Genomic DNA, 25,996 nt, shown 5'->3' with positions numbered 1-25,996 from the left:
CTCTCCCTTTTTAATATCTATATTTATTTAAAGTCTCTACAATTATATCCCAACATTAAAAATTTTAACATCACATATTTTCCTTTTGTCTAATTCACTTACGTTCTAAAATTCAGCCCACAATACTCTGCAATCCTAAGCATGCTTAACTTCTGGAGAAAACTTTCAACTTCACTAAACTTTTAATATTTAAATTGGAGTCCCCTTAAGAGCCAGCATTTGTCCCTTTTGTCCTGGCGGTTTAAAGACACAGACCTTTCGGCCCACATTGGACACCAATTGCCAGGTTTCTGTTCTCACAACTATAAGGCTCAGGGGTCACTCCAGTTAAACTGGGCTAACTGGGCTGCACGAAATAATCACACAAGAGACACAAATACCTTTTTCTTTGGGGTCGCTGTGACAGCTCCTCTGACCTTAAGGGTCCTCAGGAAAAGAGAGAGAGCCCAGAGCACCTGCTGACCTCTTTTATTGAGGGAAATTATTCAAATGAGGCAAGGGGTCAGGTTTCAGGGGACTTAGTATCTTCATGATGTCCACTGTCAGCAGGTTGACTGACATCTGGATAGGCCACACCCAAGGGCACAATAAGAAAAGGGGACACACACAAGGCACTTCCATGGAAGATTCTATCCTAAACAGGGCAAGTGGTTATATTACAAAGGAACAGGTGAGCATAGCTTCACTCATGGGGCTATAGCAAGACACACCCATGCAGCAGACAGTGACCCTTGCACCCAAGAAGGGTGGGGAAAGCTCTACGACTGAGCGCCTCAGCACCCAGCCGGGGAGTGTAACCCAGTCACATATAAGGTTGGTCTCCCACAAGATTTTCAGCAAGTATTGCCTTACGGGGAGGGTTTCAGAATCATTCATTCCATTTGCTAGGGCCTGGTCCCTGGCCAAGGCACATAATCAGAGGAGAGATGCAGCCATGCTGAGTTCTGTGTTTATATAGGCTTGAGAGCATCAGTAGCTCTTAAAATCAGTCTTCCGGGAAGGAATACAGGTAAGAATGTTGCTTGATCCCAGAGTTGTGAAGACTCCATCCACAGGGTGAGGGCTTGGAGAGGGGGCCATGCTGTCTTCAGGGGTTCTGCCCTGCTGGTCAGGTCAGAGAAGCAGAAAGATCAGGCCAACACTCACAGTCCCTGGATTCTGTAAAACTCAGAGAACTCCAAAACCAGGAAGGAGCTCCCTTCTTTAGATGGCAAGGAGAATAAGATGCCTTTCCAAGGCCACAGGAAGGAGGGAGCAGAATGAGCCAGGATCTGGTCCAAAACTCCTGGGCTTTGGCTTTAGACAGCCTTAGAGAAGCCTGGAGTTTGGGACTGGCCTTCACAATACTGCCCTTGGGCTGGCTCTACAGAAATAAACCCATCGGTTGAAGCTGTCACCAACCCTGGCCCAGGAGCCAGGCACTCATTGCCCATTCTTGTTATTGCCTGAGAGAAGAAGGGTTCTTAATAGAAGTCACAGAAAGTTGTAGAGCCAGGGTAAGGCAGTCGCCCAGATAGGAGCATACCAGAGGCAGCTGGCAGCATCTTGTAGGCTCTGTAGAGCTGGTCAAGGAGCTCCTCCTTCTCATCCTCTGGGAGGAAACTGGACTTCGCTGCACTGATGTTCTAGAAGGGCCAGGGTGACAGACCACATAGAACCAGACAGCAAGGAAGGGAGCCCTTGGCAACCTACTGGTAGTCTATCCTCCTTAGAGCACAGGCAGGAGAGCTCAGGGGAAGGACTTGTCCCGGGTCACATGGCAGCAAGTGGCAGAGCAGAGTGCTCTTAAAGTGGCACTACATGATACAGGATGTGCTGAGAAGGTTGGAGACTGGGAGATCCTTGGAAGTGTGGGGCCAGAGACCCTTGGAGGGAGTAATGGTATCATGTCCCCAGGTCCCGGGCTCAGCCTGGGATCTAAGAACACATTTCTACAGCTAGGCACACCATTCTGGGGAAGGGAGTCTTTGAAGATGCTCGGCCCAAGCAGAGGCTAAACCCAAGACGCCATCACCAAGATATCCCCTCTGCAGAAGGCAGCTGGCAGTAGGCTTGGCTTATGGTGGACTCCCATCAACAAACCCACTCCCATTCACTGGGGGTCCCAAGCCCTGGACATGACCTGCAGGCCTCACAAAGCCCTGAGGCCCAGGGCAAGGAACCACTCACCAGTTGCTTAAAATCCTCCTCAGTGAAGCCCATGTCCTGTTTGGTCATGTGGTAGTCAGTGTCCAGGGTGGACTTGAAGATGAGCGGGTCATCTGAGTTGAGTGAGTAGTTGGCCTGGTCATTCTTGAACCTGGGGTGAGGGAGGGAGAAGAGCCTCCTCACTCTCCTGTGAATGGTCCCTGCATGTTGGTTCCCAGCCCCCTCTGATCGTCACAGCCTTAGACCTGAAGGAGCATATTCTGGTAGAGTAGGAAACACATCACAGAGCTCAGGGGACTTTGTCCAAAGCCACCTAACTAGCAACTTAAGACCCTAATGTATCCCATCAGTCCAGAGCCAGGCAGAGGAGGGGCCTGATGGGAGAGCAGGGAGAGTGGCGGCTGGGGCGCTGAGAAAGCAGTGGCCCTCCAGCCACCATCCTCCTGCCCATGCTCAGGGACGGTGCTCCACACCCTTCCCCAACCAGTCCTCAGTCCCCTCCCTCCACTCCCCTCTTGGCAGCATCCCTGACCTGACCCCTGTCTTATTAAATGTAATGGAGTTTTCCTAGCTGTTGCCTTATTTGAATTTTTTTTAAAAATTATTAGCTTTTTAATGCCTTTGTTTTATTTATTTTTTTATGTGGTGCTGAGGATCGAACCAGGGCCTCGCACGTGCCAGGCGAGTGCTCTACCACTGAACCACAACCCAGACCCCCTTACTTTGACTTTTGTAGCAGAATTTGACACTACTTGAAGTGCTTTCACTAGATTTTTGTTGACACTTTTGGTTTTCCATCTACCTATGTCTTCTTCCTGTCCCTTGAATGTTCCTGGCCTCTGGAACATAGCCTCTGGCTCCACGATCTCCTGGTGTCTTTGCTTCCCCTTTAGGCACCATGACTGTGCAGATGGCTCCTGAGCCTTCGTAGCCCGCGGGCTGTCTGCCCACATGCCCCGGAAAGCCCCCACTGGGGCACCTCGACTCCAGATTCCCAAGGCCAGCTGGGGACCCTCGCCATCACACACTCCTTCCCTTCACTAAGCGTGGCAGGCAGGCCAGCACTGGCCGCCATAGTCACTCTGAGTTATGGCTATCCTCATCCTCCTCAGGGGAAGGCAGCTTGGCTCTCCCAGAGTCTGACACCACGTCCCAGCACTCAGTCACAGACAGAAGGGCTTTGGCCTGACAGCCGGGAAAGTGGAACCAAGAGCACCCCGAGGCCCCAGGAGCAGCGAACACAGGCAAGACTGACCTTGGAGGCCCAGGAAGAAGAGAGTGGAAGTTTTCCTCTAGGTTGTGCGTTTTCTGCCATGACTGGGGGAGCTATGGGCCCCAGCTCTGCCAGAGGGTAGGTGGGTGACCTCAGCCAAGTTCTAGCACATCTGAGTTCCAGGTTCCCCGTGTGGAAGGTAAGGACAGCTAAGCTGCTTCCCAAAGGGATCCCACAGGGTGGGCCAGTCCTCAGCCCTGCACTGCCTTCCCATCCTTGGCTTCCCACGAACAAAATCAAATGGGTCCCAGGAACCAGACCTCACCGAATGACTGCGTGCTCCTTGTCTGGCTTCCAGGCGCCTGTGAGGTAGCTAGACCAGGGGCAGACCTGCAAGAGCAGATATGTGGATGGCAGGCAGCCCCAGGTTGCGCCACCCTGTCCCTGCACCCTGGGGTGGCCAGGGTCAACATTCTTGCTGGCCTCCATGTGGCTGAGCCCTACAAACGATCCATGTCTAGCACTGGAACAACCACTGGCCGCTCCTGCCGGCTAGTCTACTCCTCAGCTCTTGGGACCCTCCTGGCTTTCTTTCTTTTTCTTTCTTTCTTTTTTCTTTTAAACCACTGTTTTGCATTTTTTTAAAGAACTTTATTTAAAAATTTTTTTAATGTGGTGCTGAGGATCGAACCCAGTGCCCCACACATGCTAGGCAAGCATTCTACCACTGAGCCACAACCCAGACCCACTCTCCTGGCTTTCTATTGCTCTGTTCAGGAGGGGATGGGACAGCCAAGGCCGGTTCCCCCTACCTGCTGGCCCCCTCACCTCAAAGTGCATGTTTTCCTGCCGCAGCCTGTTGTAGAGGGCCTGGTCATCCAGGGTGTGGTAGCCATGTCCCACCCTCTCTGTTTTGAGTATGTCCACAGCCTGTGGAGCAGCAGATGGAGCTGAGTAGGAAGAGAGGGTGGAGGGAGGCAGGGAACAAGGGCCACTCCAGGGCCAGTGGCTCTTACCTCTTGGACCACTTCTGCAGGACTCGACTCTCCTGCATGGACGGTGCGGTGGATGCCGCTCCTTACTGCCTCCTAGAAGGGGAAGAGCCAGTCAGGACCCACAGGCCCACCCTTCGCTGCACTTTCGGTTTGAGTATGGGCAGGTTGAACTGTCCCCACCACCAGGCTTGGCTGCTTCTACAGCACTGGGCAGCCTGGTCTTGATTCCTCCAATCACCATCTAAGTGCTTGTGGCTCTTAGTTCTTCCACAGTTACCATGTGTCAGGAACTGTTTGAAATGGTTTGTGTACACCATCTGAGAGTCATAGTATTATAACACCCATCTTACCAAGGGGAAACAAGCTCAGAAGAGCTAAGTAGCAGGACAAAGGCCAACCAGCAAGTGTGAACCAAGGAAACAGTGACTCAGAGAAGAAACAATCTTGCCCCCAAATCACACAGAAAATCATAAGCAGATGCAGGTTTAAACACAAGATTTCAGTGCTACATAGGACTTTCCTTTATACCCAATCCCAAGCCCCTAGCCAAGACACATTCAGGGATGCAGCAGGCCCCACACTCCCCATCTGTGTGAGTTCTTCCTACAAGCTCACCCAGGGCCAGCCTCCCCTTCCACAGGCCCACCTCGTAGGCCTCCACGTGCCCGGGGAAGTAGCTGCTTCCTTTGATGGTCTCATCACCAGCCAGGTCAATGGCCACCACAGTATGATGCTGGTACTTCTTACACAGCTCCACCACTTCCAGGGACCAGTCTGTGGTGAGACGCCCACCAGGGCTCCATCAGCAGCATGGTGGAGCGGGATCCCTCAGCCCTCCTACCTGCTGTCCTACGCACCCATCGGAGGCCAGCACAGGACAAAGATCCCAGTGTCTTGTCTCAAATCCTGGCTGCTGAGTCAAACACATGGCCTTTGTCAAATTGCATTGCTCCGCGCCTCGGACTCCTCCCTTCCCAGAGAAAACCCACCACCTCTACACAGGGACCTGGTGAGGCTTTGCCGAGGCCGTGTATAAAGTACCAAGGACAGAGTCTGAGCTGTTCCCCAACTCAATGCCAATCAGTCCCCCCAATTAAAGGGGAGGACACAGAGCTTAACATTGTATCTCCAGTGCAACTCACACTGGCATTGCCAGCCATACCAGGAATGCATGAGTTACCCTCAGCCTGTCGTCCTTTTGTTGACAAAGAATAAATGAACACAAGCTTCAGAACCACACGGTTCTGGATTTAACTCGGGGCTTTGTGCCTTCCTGAGGGGCCAAGAGGCTTCGCCTTTCTCTGCCTCGGTTTCCCATCTATCAGATGGGAATAAACCACGGTAGTCCCACCTCGGAGCTGCTGCAAGGGCTAGAGACAAGGCATGTGAATCGCTGCCCAGGGTGGGCCCTGCAGGTTGGCACTGACCCTTGGCTTTGTTCCCACAGATTCTTACGGTGGAGGGATGAGACGAGCACGATCCTCTTGTGACAATATGTCACTGAGGCCCAGGGAGGTGATATGACCTGCCTGCCTAAGGGCACACGATGGGCTCTGCTTCAAGAAGCTAAAGCCCTAAAGATTTGATCAGGTTCAGGGACAAGGACTTCCTCTCAGCAATCCCAGAAATCAGGCCCATGCAAGGGTTCTGTGGCCTGGACAGGATGAGGCTGGGCCCACAGGGTCTCAGGGGAGAACTATGGGCTATTTATTTTCAATTGTTCAGGCTCCTCTGGTTTTGAGCTTTCTGCAGGTCATGTAGTTAGTTGTCAAGGTCTGGTCTTCCTGGGGAGGAGAGTGTCACCAGGAAGTTCGGAGCCAGCCTAGGAGGCCTCTGGTGCCTTTGGGAGCTCCAGGACCCTGCTGATGTGCTCAGGGGATACCATGGGGAGGAGGCCACGTACGGCCCCATGGCCAGGCAGAAGATTGGGGCCAGGGTCAGCTGGGCAGCTGGGCAGGCACTGATGGTACTCACTGGGCTGGTGGCGCATGCAGCACAGGATGGATCGCACCTTGATCCCAAAGTCTTGCTCCCCCTCCTTCAGGCCCTGGCCCACTATGTCCACCACTTCATCTGGGGTGAGGTCCCCTCTGTGTGGAAAGGAGTAGTGACAGCCTGAGGCAGAGGGAAGGCCTGGAATAGCCCCCACTGAGAGGTGGCGGGGGAGTCTCCCCCACTGCCCACTTCCTCTGAGGAAAGACTCACAGAGACGACCCTGAGCCACAGCACCCCCTGCCAGCTTTCTTAGAGCAGTCTGGGCACTTCTAGATCCCGGTGTGGGGGTGTAGGCCACCCCTCCGCACCTCTGGGTGGAGAGAGAGCACGACGAAGCTCAGCCTGGGGATTACTGCCTTCCACGGGGATCAGAATCAAGACTCTGAAGGTGGGGCAAGCGGGTTCATGATGTCACTCTAAATCCACGGGGGCCCAGTGTGGGGGAAGAACAGGCCAGACTCATTCCTACTAGGGGACTGAGCAGGACCCTTAGAGCTGCTGGCTAAGTGGGTTAGCCTGCCCTGACAGCAGGCCTGCATCCAGAGCCATGGGCGTGAGACACAGCCAACACTTTTGTCCAGGGTAAATCATGAACCTCCAGCTGAGGGAGGGGGACCATATCTCTATGGCCAAGTTAAGCCCCTCTTCATGAGGCCATGGATCAAGACCAAGATCAAGTTCAGGAGCTCCCAGTGGTTCTGCCTCTGACCTCAGATTGGTGGCACAGACACCCTCAGCCCAGCTCCTCTCCAGGTTTGTCACTCACTCAGCCTGGTTCCAGGGAATCGGTTCCACTTTGGAGTTGGCCAGCAGGTGTGGGCTGTAGCGCACCTCCACATACACCACGCCCTCTTTGGCCTTCATCTCCACAAACTCATAGGCAATTCTTTTGATGGCTTCTCTGGAGCCTCTGGGAAGGGAAGAACAGGGTTGGGACCAGCCCCCTGGGAGCTCCAGGAACAAATGAGGCTGACCCCAACCTTTTCTGGTCCCCAATCCCTCATTCCCCAGCCGCAAGCTCTGGGCATCTGCTGGGTAGGATCCCAGACCTGCAGCTCTACTTCCAAGCCACGCCTACCCTGGTTTCACCCATGGCCGCTGCCTGGCCTGTCTCCATGCTTACCCTGCACCCCACTCTCCACATAGCCTCTGGAGCAAGCTTTTGAAAGTGGAGCCGGGGCTGGGGTGCAGCTCAGGGGTGGAACACCTGCCTACCTTCCCCCAGGCCCTAGGTCTATTCCCAGCACCACAAAGACAAAAAGGGAATCAAAGAATATTGCTCCTCTCCTCCAGCTGGGAGGAGTGAGCTTCAAATTCACGCCCAGCTCACAGGCACGATTGGCTCTCGCCAGGCTTCCCAGTGTCTTCCTTCTCACCCATTCTCTGAGGCCACCAGATCTTCTTTCTGGCCAAGGGCAGTCAAACTTGGTCATTTCCACTTCAGGCCTTTGGGTAGCAGCCCCCTCCACCAAAGGGCAAATTCCCTGCCCTGGCCCATCCTGTAATTTTTCCCTCCTTTTATAGCATCCTGGCCTCAGTGGCCTTCCCTGACCACCTGCTTATAGGAGGCACCTCTGTCAATCTTCACCCCCTTCCCTTGTTGGGAGCCATTCTCACACATGACTGGGTGACTCCCGGTTAGGGTCTGAGGCGCTCTGGCTGTGTCGGAGCTTTCCCCGGCCCTCTCCTGTTGAGAGAACCTGTCCATGTGGGGGTGTAACTGACCACTGACCCCGGAGGCCCAATCACTGACCCTGACCTTGGAGTGCGGCCCCCCTTCAACCTTCATTGGATGGAATTCTCCCCTGAATTTCTTGCTCCCCAATAAAAGGCTACTCCCTGGCGTGCTCGCTCTCTCTCTCTCCTGCTAGCCCTGAGTAATCCTTGCTGCCCTGCCGGGCGGTTAGAGGAGGGAACCAGAGAGGGGAGCCGTCTTGGACCTGGTCATAGAAAAAGGTAACTGAGTCTGTGTGTTTATTTCGATCTCGCTAGCTAACTTTAATGCCAAGAACCTCATTAATGAAACCATTGCGCTGGTCGCATGGTAGATTCCCTGTCCTTCATTTTTCTCCACGGCCCTTATCACACTTGAGATTATTTATCACACAGCTTTTAGAAACCACTCCTGTCTCCCCAACTAGAATCTACTCTCCATAAGCTACAGGAGGACTGACGCATGACCAGAATGAGGATTGAGGCATGACCAGGGTGAGAATTTTAGCTTCTCCCTGGCCCATTCTGTGGTCCTGACAAGCTCCTTCACCACCATGAACTTATCTGCTGTGTGACTCTGGGTTAGTCACCCTCTCTGACACATCAAAAGTTATCATGAAAACCGATGAGTTCAATATCAATATCACACCTAGGCTAGTGCTTGGAGCAGAGCCTACAGATGCTAAAAGTATTTTGGTTGCTGCTGCCGAGTATTGGCTCCAGAAGTAAGGCATAAACCCACCTGCAAGGGCCTTTGTGAGCATTGACCAAACGCCAGAGAACTGTGCCTACCTGGAAGTTTCCACCAAGAAGAGTGGAACATAAGGGTTAGTAAGGGAGCCCTGAGAGCCCAGGTGGGAAGGTGGGCCCTGCCTGGGAGGAGGGGTCCTGAAGGCAGAGGAGGCAGGAAGCTGGCTCCTCCGGGGACAGGCCAGGGCCCTGGGCCTCAGACCTGCCCTAGGGAGGGGGCTGCTCACTCGCCCCCACACACCTGGCCACTGCCCCTCCCCACAGCTGTCACTCGTTCGTTCCCCAAGAGGGTGTTGAGTCCCAGCACTGTGGCCACATGGTCCTAGGCACTGGGTGTGCTGTGGGCAGGAGGGGAGGTCCCTGTCCCGTAGAGGCCGCTATCCAGCAAGAGGCCGGCCAGCGAGTGTGTGATGCGCAGTAGGCCCCACGGCTGCCAGTTCTACAGACACCAAGGAAGCAGAACAGGCCACTGTGACTCTCAAGACTGTGGTCAGGGAAGGCCTCACTGAGAAAGGGACATCAGAGCTGAGATGTGAAGAAGGTGAGTTCGAGGCAGAGGGATCAGCAAGGGCAGAAGACCCAGGTCACAGTGTGCCTGGTGTCCAAGGACAGGGGAGGAGTAAGCAGGGGACGTGGTGGGGACAGGGTCAGGAGGTAAGGACCCAGAGCAGACAGTCTGTGCCCTTGACAGGTGGCCCCTGGCTTTTACTCCAAAGGACACAGAAGACAGGGAACTGGGGCAGGGAAGGGGCTTAGATGTGAAAGGGTCTGGCACTGTCCCATGTCCACCTCTGGACCCTTTTCATGGCTTAATAATGTCCCCACCCACTCATTGAGTCAAGACAGGCAAAAAGGAGCCTTAAACCCCTCCCCGAACCCAGGCCCCGGAAGCCAGCCTCCGCCTCACAACACAAGGCCCTGAACTGAGGAAGAGAAGCCCTGGATTCGTGGCATGCTGGCTTTGACCCCATGTCTTCTCTGGACCTGTTTCCCTGGGTCTAGATAGGGTCCAGATGGGGCTCCCTGTCTGTCATCTGTGGTGGTGGCATGGGGGCAGGGAGGACAGACTTTCATGGACCATGCAGCTTTGGACAGATGGTATCTAACGGTCTGCCCAACTCAGGCCTCCAGGTACTTGGGCCTCTTCTGCCTAATGAGATGGGAGCTGCCCAGTGGCATGGGAGATGGTGGCCTCATGAGGGACCATAGTGTGGGCTGGAGCTCCACTTGTGCACCTGTGTGGTCGGCATAGGGGTATTGTGGGGAGAAGAGACACTTGTCCCTGCATGTCTGCTCACCAGGCCATGGGCTGTTGAGAGCCACAGCCGAAGGGGCCCCGGCAAACTTCCAGCTGCCAGCTGATGATTGGCTCACAGCGGCCCCAGCAAACTTCTAGCTGCCAACTGATTGGCTCCTCTGCGGTGATGCTCATTGGGCTGTTTCCCCGCCCTTTCAGACCACAGAGCTGCTCATTGGGGGACTCTTTTAGGCTCCATCCATGCGACCCAGCCAATCAGCCTCAAGAGCAGGAGGAGTGAGGGAAGTTGAGAGGCTTGTGGGAAGCCGGTGGTGGCAGTTGGGCTCTGAGGGGTTTTCCTGAGGAGCTGTGTGTTTTGGTGTGTGTGTTCTAAAAATAAAGTTCGTTTCTTTTGAAAATGGTTCTTGAATTGTGCCCAGCCAGACTGCGGCAATGGGAGAGGGCAGAGGTACCTTCAACACTGAGCCCAGAGGCTTCCAGCAAGGAGTCAGCAGCCTGGGCCCACCTCATCCTTCCCCGGATTCTGCGCTCTGTCTTGTCTCTCAGCAGCCCATCTGGGCCACCTCACACACCCTCCTCTCTGGCCCATCTTGCAATACTTTCCTCAAGTCTAGCATGATGTCACACACCTCTGTCCCTCACAGATGACCACCCTTCCACCTCTAGGAAGCTTCCCCAGACCACCCCACCCTGTCTCTTGTCTCCTGAGTCTACAGGACTGAATGCTAAGACAGATCCTTGCCTGCTGTGGGGCCCTCTCCTCGGGCCAGGAGGTCTGAGGCATGACCAGAATGAGGATTGAGGCATGACCAGGGGAGAATTGTAGCTTCTCCCTGGCCAGTTCTGTGGTCTTGACAAGCTCCTTCACCACCCAGAGCCTCTGCAAATGAGGGCCATGTTTACCTTGCAGGACTACTGACAACTTATAAAGTCAAATCTAAATCTGTAAGCTGTACATGTATTATACTCATCTTTGCCTAAGAGATTTCTGCTGTTAAGAATGGAAGCAAGTCAGGCACAGTGGCACATGCCTGTGGTCCCAGCTACGCAGGAGACTGAGGCAGGAAAATCACAAGTTCAAGATCAACCTGGGCAATTCAGTGACATCCTGACTCAAAATTTAAAAAAGGTTGGGAATGTAGCTCAGTGGTAGAGTGCCTCTGGGTTCTACCACTAGTTCTGCAAAAACAAAAACAAAAAAGGAAGCAATGAGAGCTATACTACACAGGCCCCAGTGCCTGGTGTCTACAGAGGGAGTAATTATCTTCCAATCTTCCAAGTGAGAAGGATCTGCTGAGGACAGTGCTGGGTCCCTTCCAAATGCCAGCCCTATTATACAGATGGGAAAACTGAGGCCCAAAGAAGGTAACTGCCCAATGTTGCTGTTACTCTACCCCAGAGTCTGAGATTAGCATCAGCGTTCTTAACTCCCATGTTCTGCCACTTTTTTGTAGATATTGCAGGCATTTCCATTCATCACATCCACTTTTCAGAAGGGACAACCAAGGCCCAAAGACATTGGAGAGATGTGTCCAAAAGGCCCCTCTGTGGTTCCCAGAGGCTGAGGCCTAGACCTGGTCCTAGGCACAGAGATGCTCACTACCCTGGGTCCCGTCGGTTGGGCTCACTCACGCGATAGCAGGCATGTAGTAGTCAAACTTGCCCAAGAACTCGGACAGAGACAGGGGCTTGTCCATGCCAATGATGTTCTGCAGCTCCTCTGCCGTGTTGGCTGGGAGGGCGATCCCTCGCTTCCTGAGAAGAAGACAGTGAGGGTGGATGATTCAGCCAGGCCTGACGGGGTGGGATGGAAGACTCCACTCGGAGCCTAGCAGGAAACCCAGGGACTCTCCATCCAACTCCTTCCCTCAGACGGATGGGAAAAATGAGGTCCAGCCCCTATAGAATCAGGACTGGAATTCTTCCCAGACCTTCTGGCCCTAAGCCAGGGGAAGTCAGCAGATCTCAAGAGTGACAAGCAGGGGTTGAAGTTTCCATGTCACATACCTTCCTCGTCCCTGCTGGGCCAGCATCTGCAAGTGCCAGGACCAGCCCAGGACTTCTTCCCAAGCCCCAGGAGTGACTAGAGCCAGCTGGTCCTGTGCCCAGGCAGGGGTTATCAGGGGCAATAACTGCAGCCTCACAATGCCTGAGGTAGAAATTGGGACAGGATTTCCCCCTCCACCCTCCTCTGGCACATCAGAGTGGCCTGCCTGGTCTAGCACACTAGGAGGAGGTGTGTGGCAGCTCATGAGGTGGGAGGGCTCAATGAGCTGGCCATCCAGCGTAGAGCTCTGTCCCCTCCTTTCCCCAGCTCCTGGACAGGCTGGACCTTGGAAACCTGCTGAGAATACCCCTGTTGCTCAGAGCCCCCTTTACCCACTGGTGTCCCTGCCCCCCTGTGGCTATGGGAAGGTAGTGCCAGCTCAGGCCGCCTCCTTCTACAAGTGCTCCTGCCTCCTCCTCCCATCCCACCTGGATCCTGGCACAGGGCTCATCCTAGGCTTCAGTTTCCCCACTTATGATAAAAGGGAAGAGAGAGAGAGAGAGAGAGAGAGAGAGAGAGAGAGAGAGGGGCGGGGGGAGAGAGAAGTGACAACCAAGGAAATGCTTCCAACACGAGAGACAAAACAAGAGCAGATAATAGTCACTCAGGGAACAAAGCAGAGAAGAGGAAACACACACACACACAAAAAAAAAAACTAGAGGGAACATCCTTAAGGAGTTGAGAAGATGCTGCATCCTTGAAATAATATTTTTTTTAAGGGACTTCAAGGGGCTGGGGAGGTGGCTCGGTGGAGAGTGCTTGCCTATCACGTTTGCATCCCCAGCACTGAAGATGAACTTTTTAAAGTCTTTTCATATGTAACTGCCTATTCCCCAAGCCCCTGTGAATATGCCCCTTCCTACCTGGTAGCCTTAGTTCCCTATGGGGACCCACTAGGCACCAGGTGGGTGCCCACCAGCCTGCCAGTCAGCCTTCTATGGCTATTTACTGTAGGGGACAAGGTGACCCTGTGTGGTCCTGGTATATAGAGGACAGATGCCTGGCACCCTATGATAACCCCCAGTGTCGAGTCTCCCACTGCTGGCCAGCTTGTCCCAAGGCCACCTCCATAAGTCCATGTCCAGTCACTGGACCCTGCAGAACCTGTGGGCGAACAAGCCGTCAGACTGTGTGAAGACAATGACTTTGATGGTGGCCCTTCCCAGGAGATGGGGAGGCCAGAGTGGACACTGGAGGCATCTGTACACAGTTGGAAGGTTATTCTCAGGGCCAAGGGAATAACCTAAGCTTCAGTTTCCCCACTTTTAAGATAAAAGGGACAAGAGAGAGACAGAGACAGCAACAGGAAGAGAGAGTGGCCAGGTTCGGAGTGTGCTTTGGAGAAAGCTGACAGGTCGTGAAGGAGACTGAGAAGAGGTGAAAGAGGCCCCTGGAGAAGGCGGAAGGAGTCCGGACCTGAAGGAAGAAGAAAGTGTGAGAAGAGAGGCACCGATACAGGAGATGCCGTGGGTTGGATCTGTAGGCCACATGCCAGTGGCTCCCCCTTCCAGCCCTGTCAACTCCACACCCACGTCCAGGCCCCTGTCTGCTGACTCCAGGCCAAACTCCAGCTGGCACCTGCCCACCCTCTCTCCAGGGTCCACAGAGGTGGCAGGAGACACGGGAAATCAGACCAGCCGCCATAATGACTCCTCCCTCCGTTTCCCCACCACCCTGCCCCTGCGCTCTGGCCTTCATACTTTCGCTAATGAGCGCTCTCTGACCCCTTCGCGGCGGTGATTAGATTCAACCCCATTGTCTCACCCCGAGGACCTCGCTGGGGCTCTGTGGCAATAGTTGGCAGTACCAAGTGGGCAAAGGGAAGGCAGAAATAAGCCCAAGATTCACTCCATTCGCTGGAGCCATGAGGTGCTGATTGATAACACAATCGTCCTGGGCTGTTTATGGGTAGGAGGCCCTGAGCTAAGTGGGTTTCCTGTATTACCTCTCCAAAACCTCCAACTGCATGTGTAATGGTGGGGGACATGGACTGGGGTCCACTCCTGCTCAAACCTCTGCCCTGAGTTTACCAGGCAAACTATTGCACCTGCCATGGCTCTGTGTCCTCACCTATGAAGTGGGGCACCAGAGTACCCACCTCAAGAGGGGATGAGGCAGAACGCTGAGGAGTGGGTGGAGCACCAGCAATGCCAGTGTGCCCGTGTTACACGCTAAGGAAATCACACCAGCAGCCTCCCAGGGCAAAGGGTCACCGGAAGAGCACCAAGGTGGAGGGAGCGCTCACCAGAACAGTCTTGGGGGGTGGAAGAGGTGCTCCCGAGTCAGGGACAAACTCTCAGGGCCACTAGTTTTCTCCTGAGGGGCAGGTGCCTGGACACCTGAGAGGATCCTGTTTTACAGGATAGAACGTTCAAGTTTGGTGAACTTTTGAAGATCATGGGGGTGAACTGAGTCCTTCCAGCTCCAAACAGTGAATGGGCAGCAAACAGGTGAAGGATGCAGAGAGGAGTGGTGGGATGGGGGCATCTCCCAGACAGCTCCAGAAGGAGGCCCTAGCTGACCTCAACCCATAGAGGCCAAGTGCACAGAGAGAAAATGTCTCCACAGACCACCTTCTTCTGCCCATGGGCTGGCTTGATTTCCACAAGGACCCATAAAAAGCAGTGACCCTGGACTTTTCTAGGAAATTTTGAGGAGCCGTGGACTCACTCAACCTCTGGGGAGGCAGCTCCTGGCTATGGACTTACCTGCCGTAGTATAAGATGGTTTCAGGCTTGATGGCTCCATCCAGGTGGACATGCAGTTCTACCTGCAAGGGGCAGAAGGAACAGAGAGGGAACACCCATGGGTGCCTGAAGAAACTTTCAGGGGTTATTAACATCAACCATGAGGACCACTGGCCACCATTGCCTGGACACTGACCACATGCTTTGATTTAACCCTCACCATGGGGTGGGCTCAGCTGCTATCTCTCTTTCACAATTGAGGATACTGAGGCTCAGAGAGGTTAAATTTCTTGTCCGAGGCCATGGAGCAAGCAATGTCAACAGGCATCTGACCCAGGGCCCTGCTCCTAACCCCAGCCAGGCAATGGCAGAGCCAATTCCTAAGATTGTGCTCTTAACCACAAGGCCAGCCAAGGTCCCATGGGAACCCTTGAGCCCCAGCCACCTCTCAGATAGCTCCTACTCTCAGCCACCTCACTAAACCAAATCCAAGTTCAGCAGAGAGGACTAAGGACTACAGATACCACAGTGAGAACCTGCATCACATTTTAAAGTTCAGGATGCAAGTTGGGGGATTGGTATTCAGCAGCACGAGGTCTTTCTAGTACTCTAGGTAGGGTACTGGATACTTGGTGGTCTTGGCGAACACTCCCCATGGACTCATTCTCATCTCACATCTTGGTCACAAAGCCAAGACTACCAGCAGGGGCTTGGAGACCACCCGTCTGGCTTTACTCTAGTGCTGCTCCTTCTCTGGCTGTGGGACCTCAGATAAGGTGCTTGATGTCTCCTAAGCCTCAGCTTCCTCAATTCAAACACAATGGGACTTTACAGGCCTCGTCTAAGAATAATTGTTAGGATTTATAAAAGACATTGTGGCACTCAGGTATGGCCCCAGGGGAACAGCCCCTGCCTTCCAACCAGGGCATTCACTGTGAGCTGGTAAGAGGCACGGCAGGTGCCGGGACCTATTCCAGGTCAGAGAGGAAACTTCCCAGGCCAAGGAAGAAAAAACAATCCCCACTGACATCTCCACCAGAAAAGGATCACCTCTGGGACTTGGAGGCCCAGACAAGAAAGTGAGGTGCCTGGTGAGGAAGAGCAGCAACTAGGGAGCTGGCCCTTACAGAGGAGACTTGGCGGGGCCCACAGGACTGGCAAGGACCAGAGATGCCAAGCCTCCTACAGGCAGGACCTCAAGGTGCTCAGATCTCTCCTACGGTCTTCCACCTGGTGAGGAACAACAGTCCTCACACCCAGACTTGGGGGTCAAGTTAGCTGTTGGGTCCCTGACCAAATAATTTAATTCCCACCCCTGGCTAAAGCACACTCAGCATTAGGACCCTGTAGCCCAGAGATCTGCCAAGCAGCTGTGTGACCTAGAGCAAGTATCCTCCCCTCTCTGAATCTCTACTTTCTTATGCTTAACCCTCATAAGGCTATGGGGAAGATATAACAGAGGCAGTTATACTATTCTGAGAGCATCACGCAGTGACCGCTGGCATCCTGGCTTCTCCATTCACTTCCCATGTGACCTGAAGAAAGTCTCCACTCTCTGTATCTCCATAACCTCATCTGTCAAATGGGAAGAACAATATGCCTTCCTCCTAAGGCTTCATGAGGTCAACCACATTAATGCACCTGGAGCACCTGACACATAGACACACAGCAAAAGATAAATACGAGTCCACCGCCAACCTTTCACTAAAAAACAGTGCCAGGTTAGGTGGCCCACACCTGGAGTCCCAACAACTCAGGAGGCTGAGGCAAGAGGATCACAGGTCCCAGGCCAGCCTGGGCAACAGAGCAAGACCCTGTCTCAAAATAAAAAAAAAAAAAAAAAATTAAAAAGGGCTGGGGATGCAGCTGGGTTGTAGAGCACCCCAGAACAGAAAAATCAATTAATAAAAATTATGTAGCACTGCTGGGTGCTAGGGGGGCAGACCAAAGCAAAAGGGATGAAGTCTTGTTCCTGTGTCACATGCGGTCCAGCAAGGGACAGAGGTATCAAACCAATGTCACGTGGATAAATGTGCAGTCTCAAACCAAGATGGCCCCTCAGGAAACACAAGCATAAATCCTGCAAGAGTAACAAACCAAAGAACTGAGCCCAGCTGGAGCCAGCAGTGGTGGCCTCCCCAGGGAAACAGGCCCTGAGCTCCACACGGAGGAGCTAACCAGGCAAGAGTGGGGAGGAAGGCAGGAAGAACATTCTGGGCAGACAGAACAAGAGAAAATGGGATGTATGGAGGAACTGAAGGCCAGGTTCAGAGAAGGAGGTCCTGGGAGAGGGGTACTGCAGGGCAGGACCAGCCAGGCAGGCTCTGCAGCCCTAGGGAGCTGGGCTTTCTCCTGAGGCCATGGAGCAGCCATGCAGGGCTCAAAACTGGCCAGAGGGAGAGGGTGACAGAGAGGCTTGGACCCCCTGTCACGAGGTAGACAGGGGAAAATGGGGACAGAAAGCTGTCAAAGGAAACAAACACTTCAGAGTAGGCCTGGGTGGGTGGTGATTCCCACAGCCTAAGGTAGAGAGCCCCGGAAGACAGCCAGATCCTAAGGATGAGGACAGGGACGTGGGGAGAGTGGCATGGCTGGCTTGTTCAGCCGGAGCCACCTTTGAGACATTTGAGAAAGCAGAGGCTCAGGGAAGGGAGGTCACCTGCTGTCAACTGTCTCACAGACAGAGTGATACCAGGGTCAGGTGGCACTCTGAGACCCAGGTGGGAGATGGCACCTGCAGCTGCAGTCAGAGACAGCACATTAAGGAGAGGCTTGGGCCTAGGCCCAGGCCTTGACAGGCCAGCACTCCAGGGCTGAGCCAGGGAGGCAGAAGTAGGAGGGACAGAGTTGCCTGATGAGCAGCAGGGCCTGGCCATGGGACCTCAAGGGGGAGCAGTGCCCCACAGGTCTGCATAGTGGGCTCTCGATGCTGACTCCCCTAAAGCTGTCTATAGCCCAATCACCAGATCCTGTAAAATATGACCTTATATGGCAGAATATGGGACTATCAAAAATCTTGAGAGAAAGTACTTTCTCTGGACAACCTGGTGGGCCTTGACACAACCTTGTGTCCTTATCACAGAGACAGAGATATGCACCCACAGGAAGTAGCACTGTGATCACCAAGCCAGAGACCAGTGCTCCCTGAGGCTGGAAAAGACAGAATGGGACCCCTTCCCGAGTCCTCAGAGGGTGAATAGCCCCGCTGCCACCCTGATTTTAGACTTCTGGCACTTAGAACTATAAGGGAATAAATTTCTGTGGTTTTAGGCTTCCTGGTATTTGGTAATTTGTTACAGGAAACACATACAGCCAGGCCTCCCCAGAAGTCAAGGGTATGCGGGCAGAAAAACACCCCTTGGTTTAAGAATGTAGACACTGGAGACCCTGGAGTAGTTTTAAACCCATTAGGAGCACCAGGGGACCTTTAGAATGTCACAAATGCTCGAGCCCCAGATCACTCATATCACGATCCAGGCCTAGCTTGTGTGTGTGTGTGTGTGTGTGTGTGTGTGTGTGTGTGTGTGTTTGAACAAAAGGCTCAGCTGCAGAATGAACCCAGGTCTCCTCCACCTGCTAGGTTAAGTGCTGTATCTTTGAGCTACACCCCAGCCCTACTTTCTTTAAAGATCTACTTTTTTTTTTTTTTTTTTTTTTTTTAACATGCAGTCAAGTTGAGAATAAGTGCCCTAGAGAGGCCTAAGCAGGGGCAGAATCCATACTGAATTGGGGGGGGGGGGGGTTGAGTAAGAAAATGGAGAAATTTTTGACTATTTCATAAATTTTATCCCTGAATGGGAAACAAATGGCCTGTGAGAGGGCAGGAGGTGGATGTGGGTTCAAGAGAAGTTTGTTTTTTTTTTAACTTGGCCTAAACGTTGGAGGGGATGATGGAGGCTGAGAGATGAGAGCTGTAAGAGGCTGCTGAGAAATGAGGCTGGGGGAGGGGATCCCATGGCACATGCCTTCTAGTACAGGGGACAGGGGTCAGGCAAATGTCACATGGATAAATGTACAGGCTCAAAACAAGATGGCCCTCAGGAAATACAAACATAGCCCTAAATGGAGAGCAACAGGCCAAAGAACTGAGCCCAGCTGGAGGCCAGTGGTGGCCTCCCAGGAAAGCAGGCCTCGAGCTGCAGTATGCTGAAGGATGCAGAGGAGCCAGTGAGGCAGCACAGGAGAGGGACGGGCAGGAAGAACATTCCAGGCACAGGGAACAGCACTGCAAACTCCAAGCAGCAAGAGAACTGGGGCAGATGGAGGAACTGAAGCTCAGGTTCAGAGAAGGGGGTCATGAGACAGGGGATGTTGCCAGGCAGGACCACCCAGATGGGGCTCCTGCCACCACAGGGAGTTGGGCTACTTCCTCAGAGCCTCTGAGAGCAGGGAACTCAGGCAGTGAACAGGAAAGGGGACACGAAGGATCTGTGAGATGACTTCTGGGAAAAGCGTTTAAATGTCAATGCAAGAGAGAGCCAGGGCTCTCTTCAAATGGGTACAGCAACTGACAATGTTCAGCATGGTGATGGCCAAGCTCAGCTTGGAGACCACAGTGACCTTCCCAGGGTCACACTGATTGATGATGGTAGAGCTAGGTTGGGACCCAACTCCTCCCGCCTCTGAGCTGGAGTTCCACCCACAGGCCTCAGCCCCTCCTTGGCCCTCCTGCCAAGCCTGTGCCTGGCCTCCTGACCTCTCTGGGGAGCAATCTCACCCTCCTTCCTTGTTTTCATCCGCTGACCTTTGGCTTATTTATATGACACATCTGTCTCCTTCCTCTGCACTCACCACAGCTGGCCCAGGAAACCTTCCCTGGGCTGAGGTGCAGCCTCAGCTCAGAGTGACGCAGCCTCAGTTAGCAGCAGATGCTTACTATGTCTGTCTCAAGACATGCGAGCCAGCCAGGTGAGGCCCAGGGAGGAGCATTCCCACCCTGCATCACCCTAGGCCACCAGTTGTCAATGGCAGAGCCAGAGTGAGGACCCAGGTCTTGGACCCCTTGCCCAGATACTCCCAGGTCTGACTCAGGCACCTGACAACCACAGGGTCAGCAAGATGGGCTGCAAACCATTCAGATGTCTTCTCCTTGGCTCTGAGCCCTCCCCCCACCCCAAAACAACTCTGTCTTGTTCTCATCCGCTGACCTTTGGCTCATTTATATAACACATCTGTCTCCCCACCCCCCACCCCCGCCCCCCATGGCAGGGACCTTGTCTGTGTCAACTTGCTGTACCCTCAGTGCTGGCACAGCACCTGGCACTACAAAACATGCTCAAATGAACCAGTGATTGCCATCTCCTCCCCTGCACCACGTCTGCAATGCCGGGTCCTCTCTCTGCTGTAAGGAAGGGACTGACTTCCCACCTTGGGCCTGGAAAAGAATCCAGACAGGGCCTGACCAGCCCTGGGGGCCTCAGCACTGCAGCCAGAACCCAGATGAGCCACAGGTGCTGACTGCCAGCTACGAGCCCTTCCTTCCCAACTCTGCTCTTGACAACAAGCTGGGTGGTGCCAGGGTCAGTGCCTCATGCCCCCATGTCTCTCAACTGAATTTTTTTTGGGGGGGGCGGGGGTCGGTCAGTAGACAGCAGCCCTGGGTCCACACACAGTTTCAGCCCTGCCTCCTCCAGGAAGCCCTTCATACTCAGCCCACTCTGGGCTTCTGCAGCTGCTAGATACAGAGTAGAAGGTGTTGGCCGAGCAGTCCCTTGTTTGCCTGGCTGAGCTCTCTGTTGCTGCCGTGAGCCTCCCCAGGGGTTTCCCAGATGGCAAGATGTGCTTTCTGCTTAAGGGAAACTATGTGGGGACACAGCCTAGAAATGACCCAGTTACTCCCACTTTTTAGGTGACCAGACTAAGCCTCAGAGAGATCAACGTAAGACTGATGAGTGTCAGAGACTAATGGATACCACGGCCAGAAATTGTTTTGACCCTAAATCCAAAAGTTCTCACTGCTGCAACAAGCCCCCCGCACCCTGCGAGGCCAGGGCTGGGTATACCATGGGAAAGTCAAGCAGCACGACTCACAACTAGGCTGCAGCTGCTGCTGCTGCTCACTAATCAACAGCAGCTAGCTCTGGTGTCCATGCTGAGCCCAGGCTTCAGGTTTGTGAGATGCAGGTGGGTAAAATTCCCATCTTACGGGGAAAAACGGAGGCACGGTGAAGTAGCTTATTCAAATTCCCTCGCTAATAAATGGGAGATCAGGACTCAGACCTGGGCAACCCAGGCCCAGTCTAGGGCTCAAGATCAAATCCTCAGCTCTTCTACCTCCCTCAGCCTCCTAAAGCCAGATTACAGGCACCAAAACCACAGTGGCTATCTGCCCCCCAGCTGCTCTGGGACCTTGGTGCACTTAGGGGTGAGGGTGAACCTCCCTCAGCACCATCAACCTTCACCTCGGGCTCCTCCATACCACTGTGGTCCAAGGTCAGACCATACTGTCACCTTCCCCGACTTGTCCTCCCACCCAAGCATCCTGAGAGGGGCAAGATAGAAATCATCTCAGAATGCCTGGGCGGGAGGACAAGTCCTCCCAGCTCCCCCCACCCCCCACACAGACCATGCTGAGGTTGGATGTGGAATCATGAGGCTGGCTGGCCTCCTTGCCTCCCTGTGGACCCACAGGTCAATTCCCCTCTTGGGTCCTTGTCCTTTTCTGTCAAACAAAAGGCTTTAATGAAACCCAGTCTCCTTCATTCTCCTCCCAGCAACCATCCCCATAGTAGGCAGGCTGTCCTGGTGGCCTTTTTGTTCTGACAGGTGGCTCTGGTTACTGAAAGGCACTGAGAGCCAAGACAAGAGCAATCAGAGGCTTTGTCACAGGGACACAAAGGAGTGCCATTCTGTGTGTGGGCGGCTTTCCAAAGACCCCACAGCTAAGACACCCACACCCGAGGGCCTGCCAATCACTGCAGAAGAAACACTGGCACCTCAGTTTTCCCCAAGAACCCCAGGACATTGTGTTTTGAATTTTTTGTTTGCTTTTGTTGTTGTTGTTGTTTTGGTTTTTGTTTTTGGTACTGGGGATCAACTAATTTGCCCAGACTGGCCTCAAACTTATGTTCCTCCTGCCTCAGCCTCCTAAAGCCAGATTACAGGTATGTGCTCCCAAGCCCAGAAAGACATTGGTGTTTTTCAATTCACTTTATGGAAGAAGTAGCTGAGGTTCAAGACTTGTAATGGTGAGGCAGGTATTCAACCCTGGTGTATCTTAAGTGCAAGGCCAAGTTGCCACCCTGATTCTAATTTCACTGCCCACACCCTCCTTCCTCCTTCTACTACCCCAAACCCCCACCGACAAAGTGGGAATGAGAATGTAGCAAAACAGAAAACAGTTAATAGAATTCACTTGAGTTTTAGGTCCATCTGGGTTCAAATCTAGCTTTGCTGCTTTCTGGCTGTGTGACTTTGGCAAGTTCCTCCCCTCTCTGAGTCAGTTTCCTCATATGTAAGGCTATGTGAGCATGTAATGAGTTAACATATGCAAAGCAGTTAGAACTGTGCCTGGTAGAGAGTAGATATTTAAGTGTGTGAAAGAAAAAGCCACTGGTGCTTCAGGTAGTCCCAATCCCTCTGCATGGGGAAGAGATAGCACAGCCCCTCCCCAGCCAGGGTGCTTCACATGCCAGTCTATAGCTTCAAGGTGCTCAGATTTTGGGTAGCCTTGGGCAAGTTCCCTCACCTCTATAGGTCTCAGTTTCTTCATCTATAATTGGGGATGAAGACATCTGCCTTGTTGGTCATCCAGAATTCTGAGGAAAAATTGCCAGAGGGTACCCAAGGCCACTCACAGGACAGCTATTGTTATAATTACAAAAATGGTGTGTGGTCAGCCCTGCCCTCCCGACAAATAACACCTGAGGACCACAGGATTTTCTAGCCCTGCTTCCTGGGAACAAAGAGTGATAAGGGACATACATCTACCCCCTTGCCTCCTTCTCCAGTGCCCAGAAAGTTCTTGGGAAGCATTTGTTGGAATGATAATCAAATGGGATAGCCACATCCGAGGGCTTTGCTTCTTACAGGTGTCTGTAGACCCAACAAGAGCCCAAATATTCAAACACTCAAAGCCAGTTGATTTGGGTGCACATGAAGTTTGAAAAGTACCATCTATGCTGGTCTCTTAAAGCTGGCCAGGTCCTGGGCCCCAGCGAGTGACAGGTTTGAGAAGCTAAAGAACCCAGCAAATGCCCCTCTCTCAGATGTCTACATCTAGATACCAGCATCCCCATCCCCAAGGCTCCCACAAACAGAGCTCAGGAGAGGTGGTTAGGGGCACAGAATTTCAAAGCCTCCTTCCCAGGTCTCAGATCTCAACTCAGCTGCTTTGAACTCGGGCCTAGTTAAGTTCTCTGTGCGGGTTCTTCATCTCTAAATGGGGATGAGTCTGGCTGCTTCACAGGGTCATTGCCAGTATCCAATAAATTCTTGTAGTTATGTGTTTAGGCTGGTGCCTGGCACAGAAAAACCAGCCCTCGGTTAAGTGTCTCCTGTGATAACCAGTAGTCATACATATTATCTGATCACCCACAGGAAGGCCCAGACACAGCAGATCCTCTCCTACCCTTCTGCCAGCTCAATGACACAAGATCTGTCATATCTCAGACATGTCAGGTGACATGCCATCATTACTCTCAAGCATCCAGACACCCATGCAAGCAAATGGTGCCCTATTCCCCAGATGTGGAAACTGAGGCTCAGAGGGAAGAAATGACCTGCCAGTAGGAATCAGATGAGGAGACTGGATGAGACCCCAGAACAGTGAACCACAGTATGAGGCCTCCCTGTAGGACTGATACAAAATTGGTGCACATACCAAACACTATAGAAGTGTCACCTGTTATTGGCTCCATAATTTCCACCTCACACCCAATCGAGGTGCTTCACCCTTATTCCCTTACATTCACATCAGGGTATGGGGGTTGGCAGCCCAAGGGTAGAGGGAATCTAAAGCATAAACATTTTAAAAATAAAAAATAAATGCCTTCAAAGGCAAAAGGCACTGATGAGCAGCAATGATGGGCAGGGGCTTCTAGACAAGACGCTATGGAGGCCTGGGTTGGGGTAGTAGGGCTGTCCCGACACTCCTTACTTGTGACAGGGTGTAGCGGAGCATTCTCTGTGGTGGGGGCATCAGTAATGGGGTCCAGGCCTGCCTGCTCCTATCTCCTCCCCCTGTCCCCCATGATTCTCACTAAAATTTTTGTGATATCTGCTGTCCTCTCTTGGATAAGTTGAGACCAGCTGCAGTTGACTAGGTCCCCAGGCTTCTCAGTCTCAACACCCTATTGGCTGATTCGCAGGACTTGGTGGACTCCTGGGACCCGCCCCTCCCCATACAGAATCTGTAGAGCTGCAAAGCAGGCCAAGTGGACCCAGACCCACCCTGATTCCGCTGTTCCCAAGATGCCACAAAGACTCCACAGCTGGTGGGCAGAGAGAGCAGGGGCTCTCTCTTGGGGGCAGGGGCCCTGTCCTGGCCCCACTGAATCCTACTGTGGCTCGAAGCCCAGGTTTCACAGTCCCTTGGCCTCAGCATAGGAAGGGGCGCGCCGCCCTCGCTTCCCTCCCCTTCCTGGCTTGGCTCAGGGTTCATCCCATGGGGGCATCCACAAACCTGGGCTCCTTGGCGCGGGGAAAGCCATTATAAAGTTCACTGCTGCTTTGATCCTCAGTGCGCCCTGGCTCAAAGCTAGGTGCCTACAGACATAGACCTCAGGACTACGATAACGCTGAGATTCAGAGACGCCCAGCCCCTGCCTAGGTTCACACAGCTGCTCAATGCTGCGACGCGAGGCGCGCATTTGGCAGACGGGGAGGCTGAGACCAGAGAACAAGTCAGGGGCAGAAGCAGAACCGCAGGCCGGCCAGGGACGCCCGCGGGTTCTGGACGTTCCCTGCCTCATTGCCGCCCATTGAACACCCGGAGGCGGGCGGAGACTTGATCCTAGGGAAGAAAGCGCCCGCAGGAGCTCCGGGGTGCTTCTGGGGTGAGCACGCCTGCGGCTGGGCCCCCTAAACCCCGAAAGATCGGGAGCCAGACCCGAACCCGGAGCCCCGGCCCGCGCTCACTTTGGGCTTGTCGAAGGTGGGCCTCTGGGTCATGGTGCCAAGCGTGCGTCCCGGCGCTGCTCCTTCCGCCAAAGGCCGGTGGGTTTCCTCTGGCTCAGTGGCAGGTCCTCTTCCGCGTGGCCCTCACAGTCCTCTGCCCGCCACGCTGCTCTTTATGGGCCAGGCCCACAGGCCCCGCCCGCTCGCCCCGCCCGCCCCGCCCGCCCCGCCCGCCCCGCTCGCCCGCTCGCCCCGCCCACCCGCTCGCCCCGCCCCGCCCGCAGGCCCCGCCCCGCCCCGGAGCCCCAGCCTTGCAGCCCTGGGACCCGCGCCTTTCATGGTATTCCTGACCCCGGGATCTGGTGGGCTGTCACAGACACGAAAACTCCTGCAGAGCCACCTGTGGGCTCGGCCGCAGCCGCCTAGCCGGGCTCTACCTCCTTCCCGGCGCTTCCAACAACAATCCACCCTTCTGCTGCTGCCTGGGCGCCTACTGTGTGCAGGCCAGAGCTAGAGGCGGCCGGGTTGGGGGGGTCGGTGGGGTGAGGGGACCGGTGAGCTTCCGAAGCCTTGGAGGCTTGGGTCTACGTGTCAGATCCAAGCTCTCTGCAGAATCTCTGGACAGATCTGTGTGATTAGAGAGCTCCAATGGAGGGGTCACGGTGCAGAAGCCTCCAGGGCGCTGGGGATGAAAGAAAACCCAGGGTGGCTGGAGACCCCCAGGGGACCAGGACACAGTAAGTCTGAGCAATTACCCGGAGAATCCTGCCCAGACAGAGACCTGTACCAAACATTCACACCCTCACTGGCTGTAATGGAGGCACCCTAAGGCCCATTCACAGGAGGATGAGCAAATCAACTGAAATATCCACACCGTGGCCTCCTTTACAGCAGTGAAACTGAATGATTTCAGCCACAGACCGCACCAGGGGCATCTGGTATCTGGGTGTGGTTGAGCTCACCTATGACTCCAGTGAGTCTGGAGTCTGAGGCAGGAGGATTGCAAGTTGGAGGATAGTCTAGGCAAATCCCTGTTTAAAAACAAAACAAAAGCAAGAGAAAAACAGACATCTACTAATAGATAATGTGAGTTTAAAAAAAAAAATCCCGAAAGCTACACACACTATGGTGCAA

General features: G+C 53.7%; 1 protein-coding gene across 5 annotated transcripts; it reads right to left on the bottom strand.

Moving 5' to 3' along the window:
• Positions 1-453: 453 nt before the first annotated feature.
• On the bottom strand, positions 454-25,020 carry LOC143395835 (adenosine deaminase-like). Of its 5 annotated transcripts, none has more exons than XM_076851880.1 (12): positions 24,884-25,020; positions 14,828-14,889; positions 11,705-11,827; positions 7,118-7,261; positions 6,331-6,446; positions 5,003-5,130; positions 4,378-4,449; positions 4,190-4,291; positions 3,687-3,751; positions 2,170-2,299; positions 1,526-1,625; positions 1,000-1,104 (listed from the first exon to the last, which is right to left on the bottom strand). In XM_076851880.1, exons 1-12 carry the CDS (start codon positions 24,914-24,916, stop codon positions 1,088-1,090), a joined length of 1,092 nt encoding a protein of 363 aa, XP_076707995.1. In that variant the 5' UTR covers positions 24,917-25,020; the 3' UTR covers positions 1,000-1,087. The 5 variants fall into 5 exon arrangements, with proteins under 5 accessions (XP_076707994.1, XP_076707995.1, XP_076707996.1 ...); XM_076851881.1 differs by having other exon boundaries at positions 1,000-1,101; XM_076851879.1 differs by lacking the exon at positions 1,526-1,625 and having other exon boundaries at positions 454-1,101.
• Positions 25,021-25,996: the final 976 nt, after the last annotated feature.

This window comes from Callospermophilus lateralis, chromosome 3, assembly GCF_048772815.1.
Source record: "Callospermophilus lateralis isolate mCalLat2 chromosome 3, mCalLat2.hap1, whole genome shotgun sequence".
In the NCBI taxonomy this organism is placed as follows: domain Eukaryota; kingdom Metazoa; phylum Chordata; class Mammalia; order Rodentia; family Sciuridae; genus Callospermophilus; species Callospermophilus lateralis.
The sequence above is the reverse complement of the archived record's forward strand: the minus strand, read 5'-3'. Positions and strand labels throughout refer to the sequence as shown.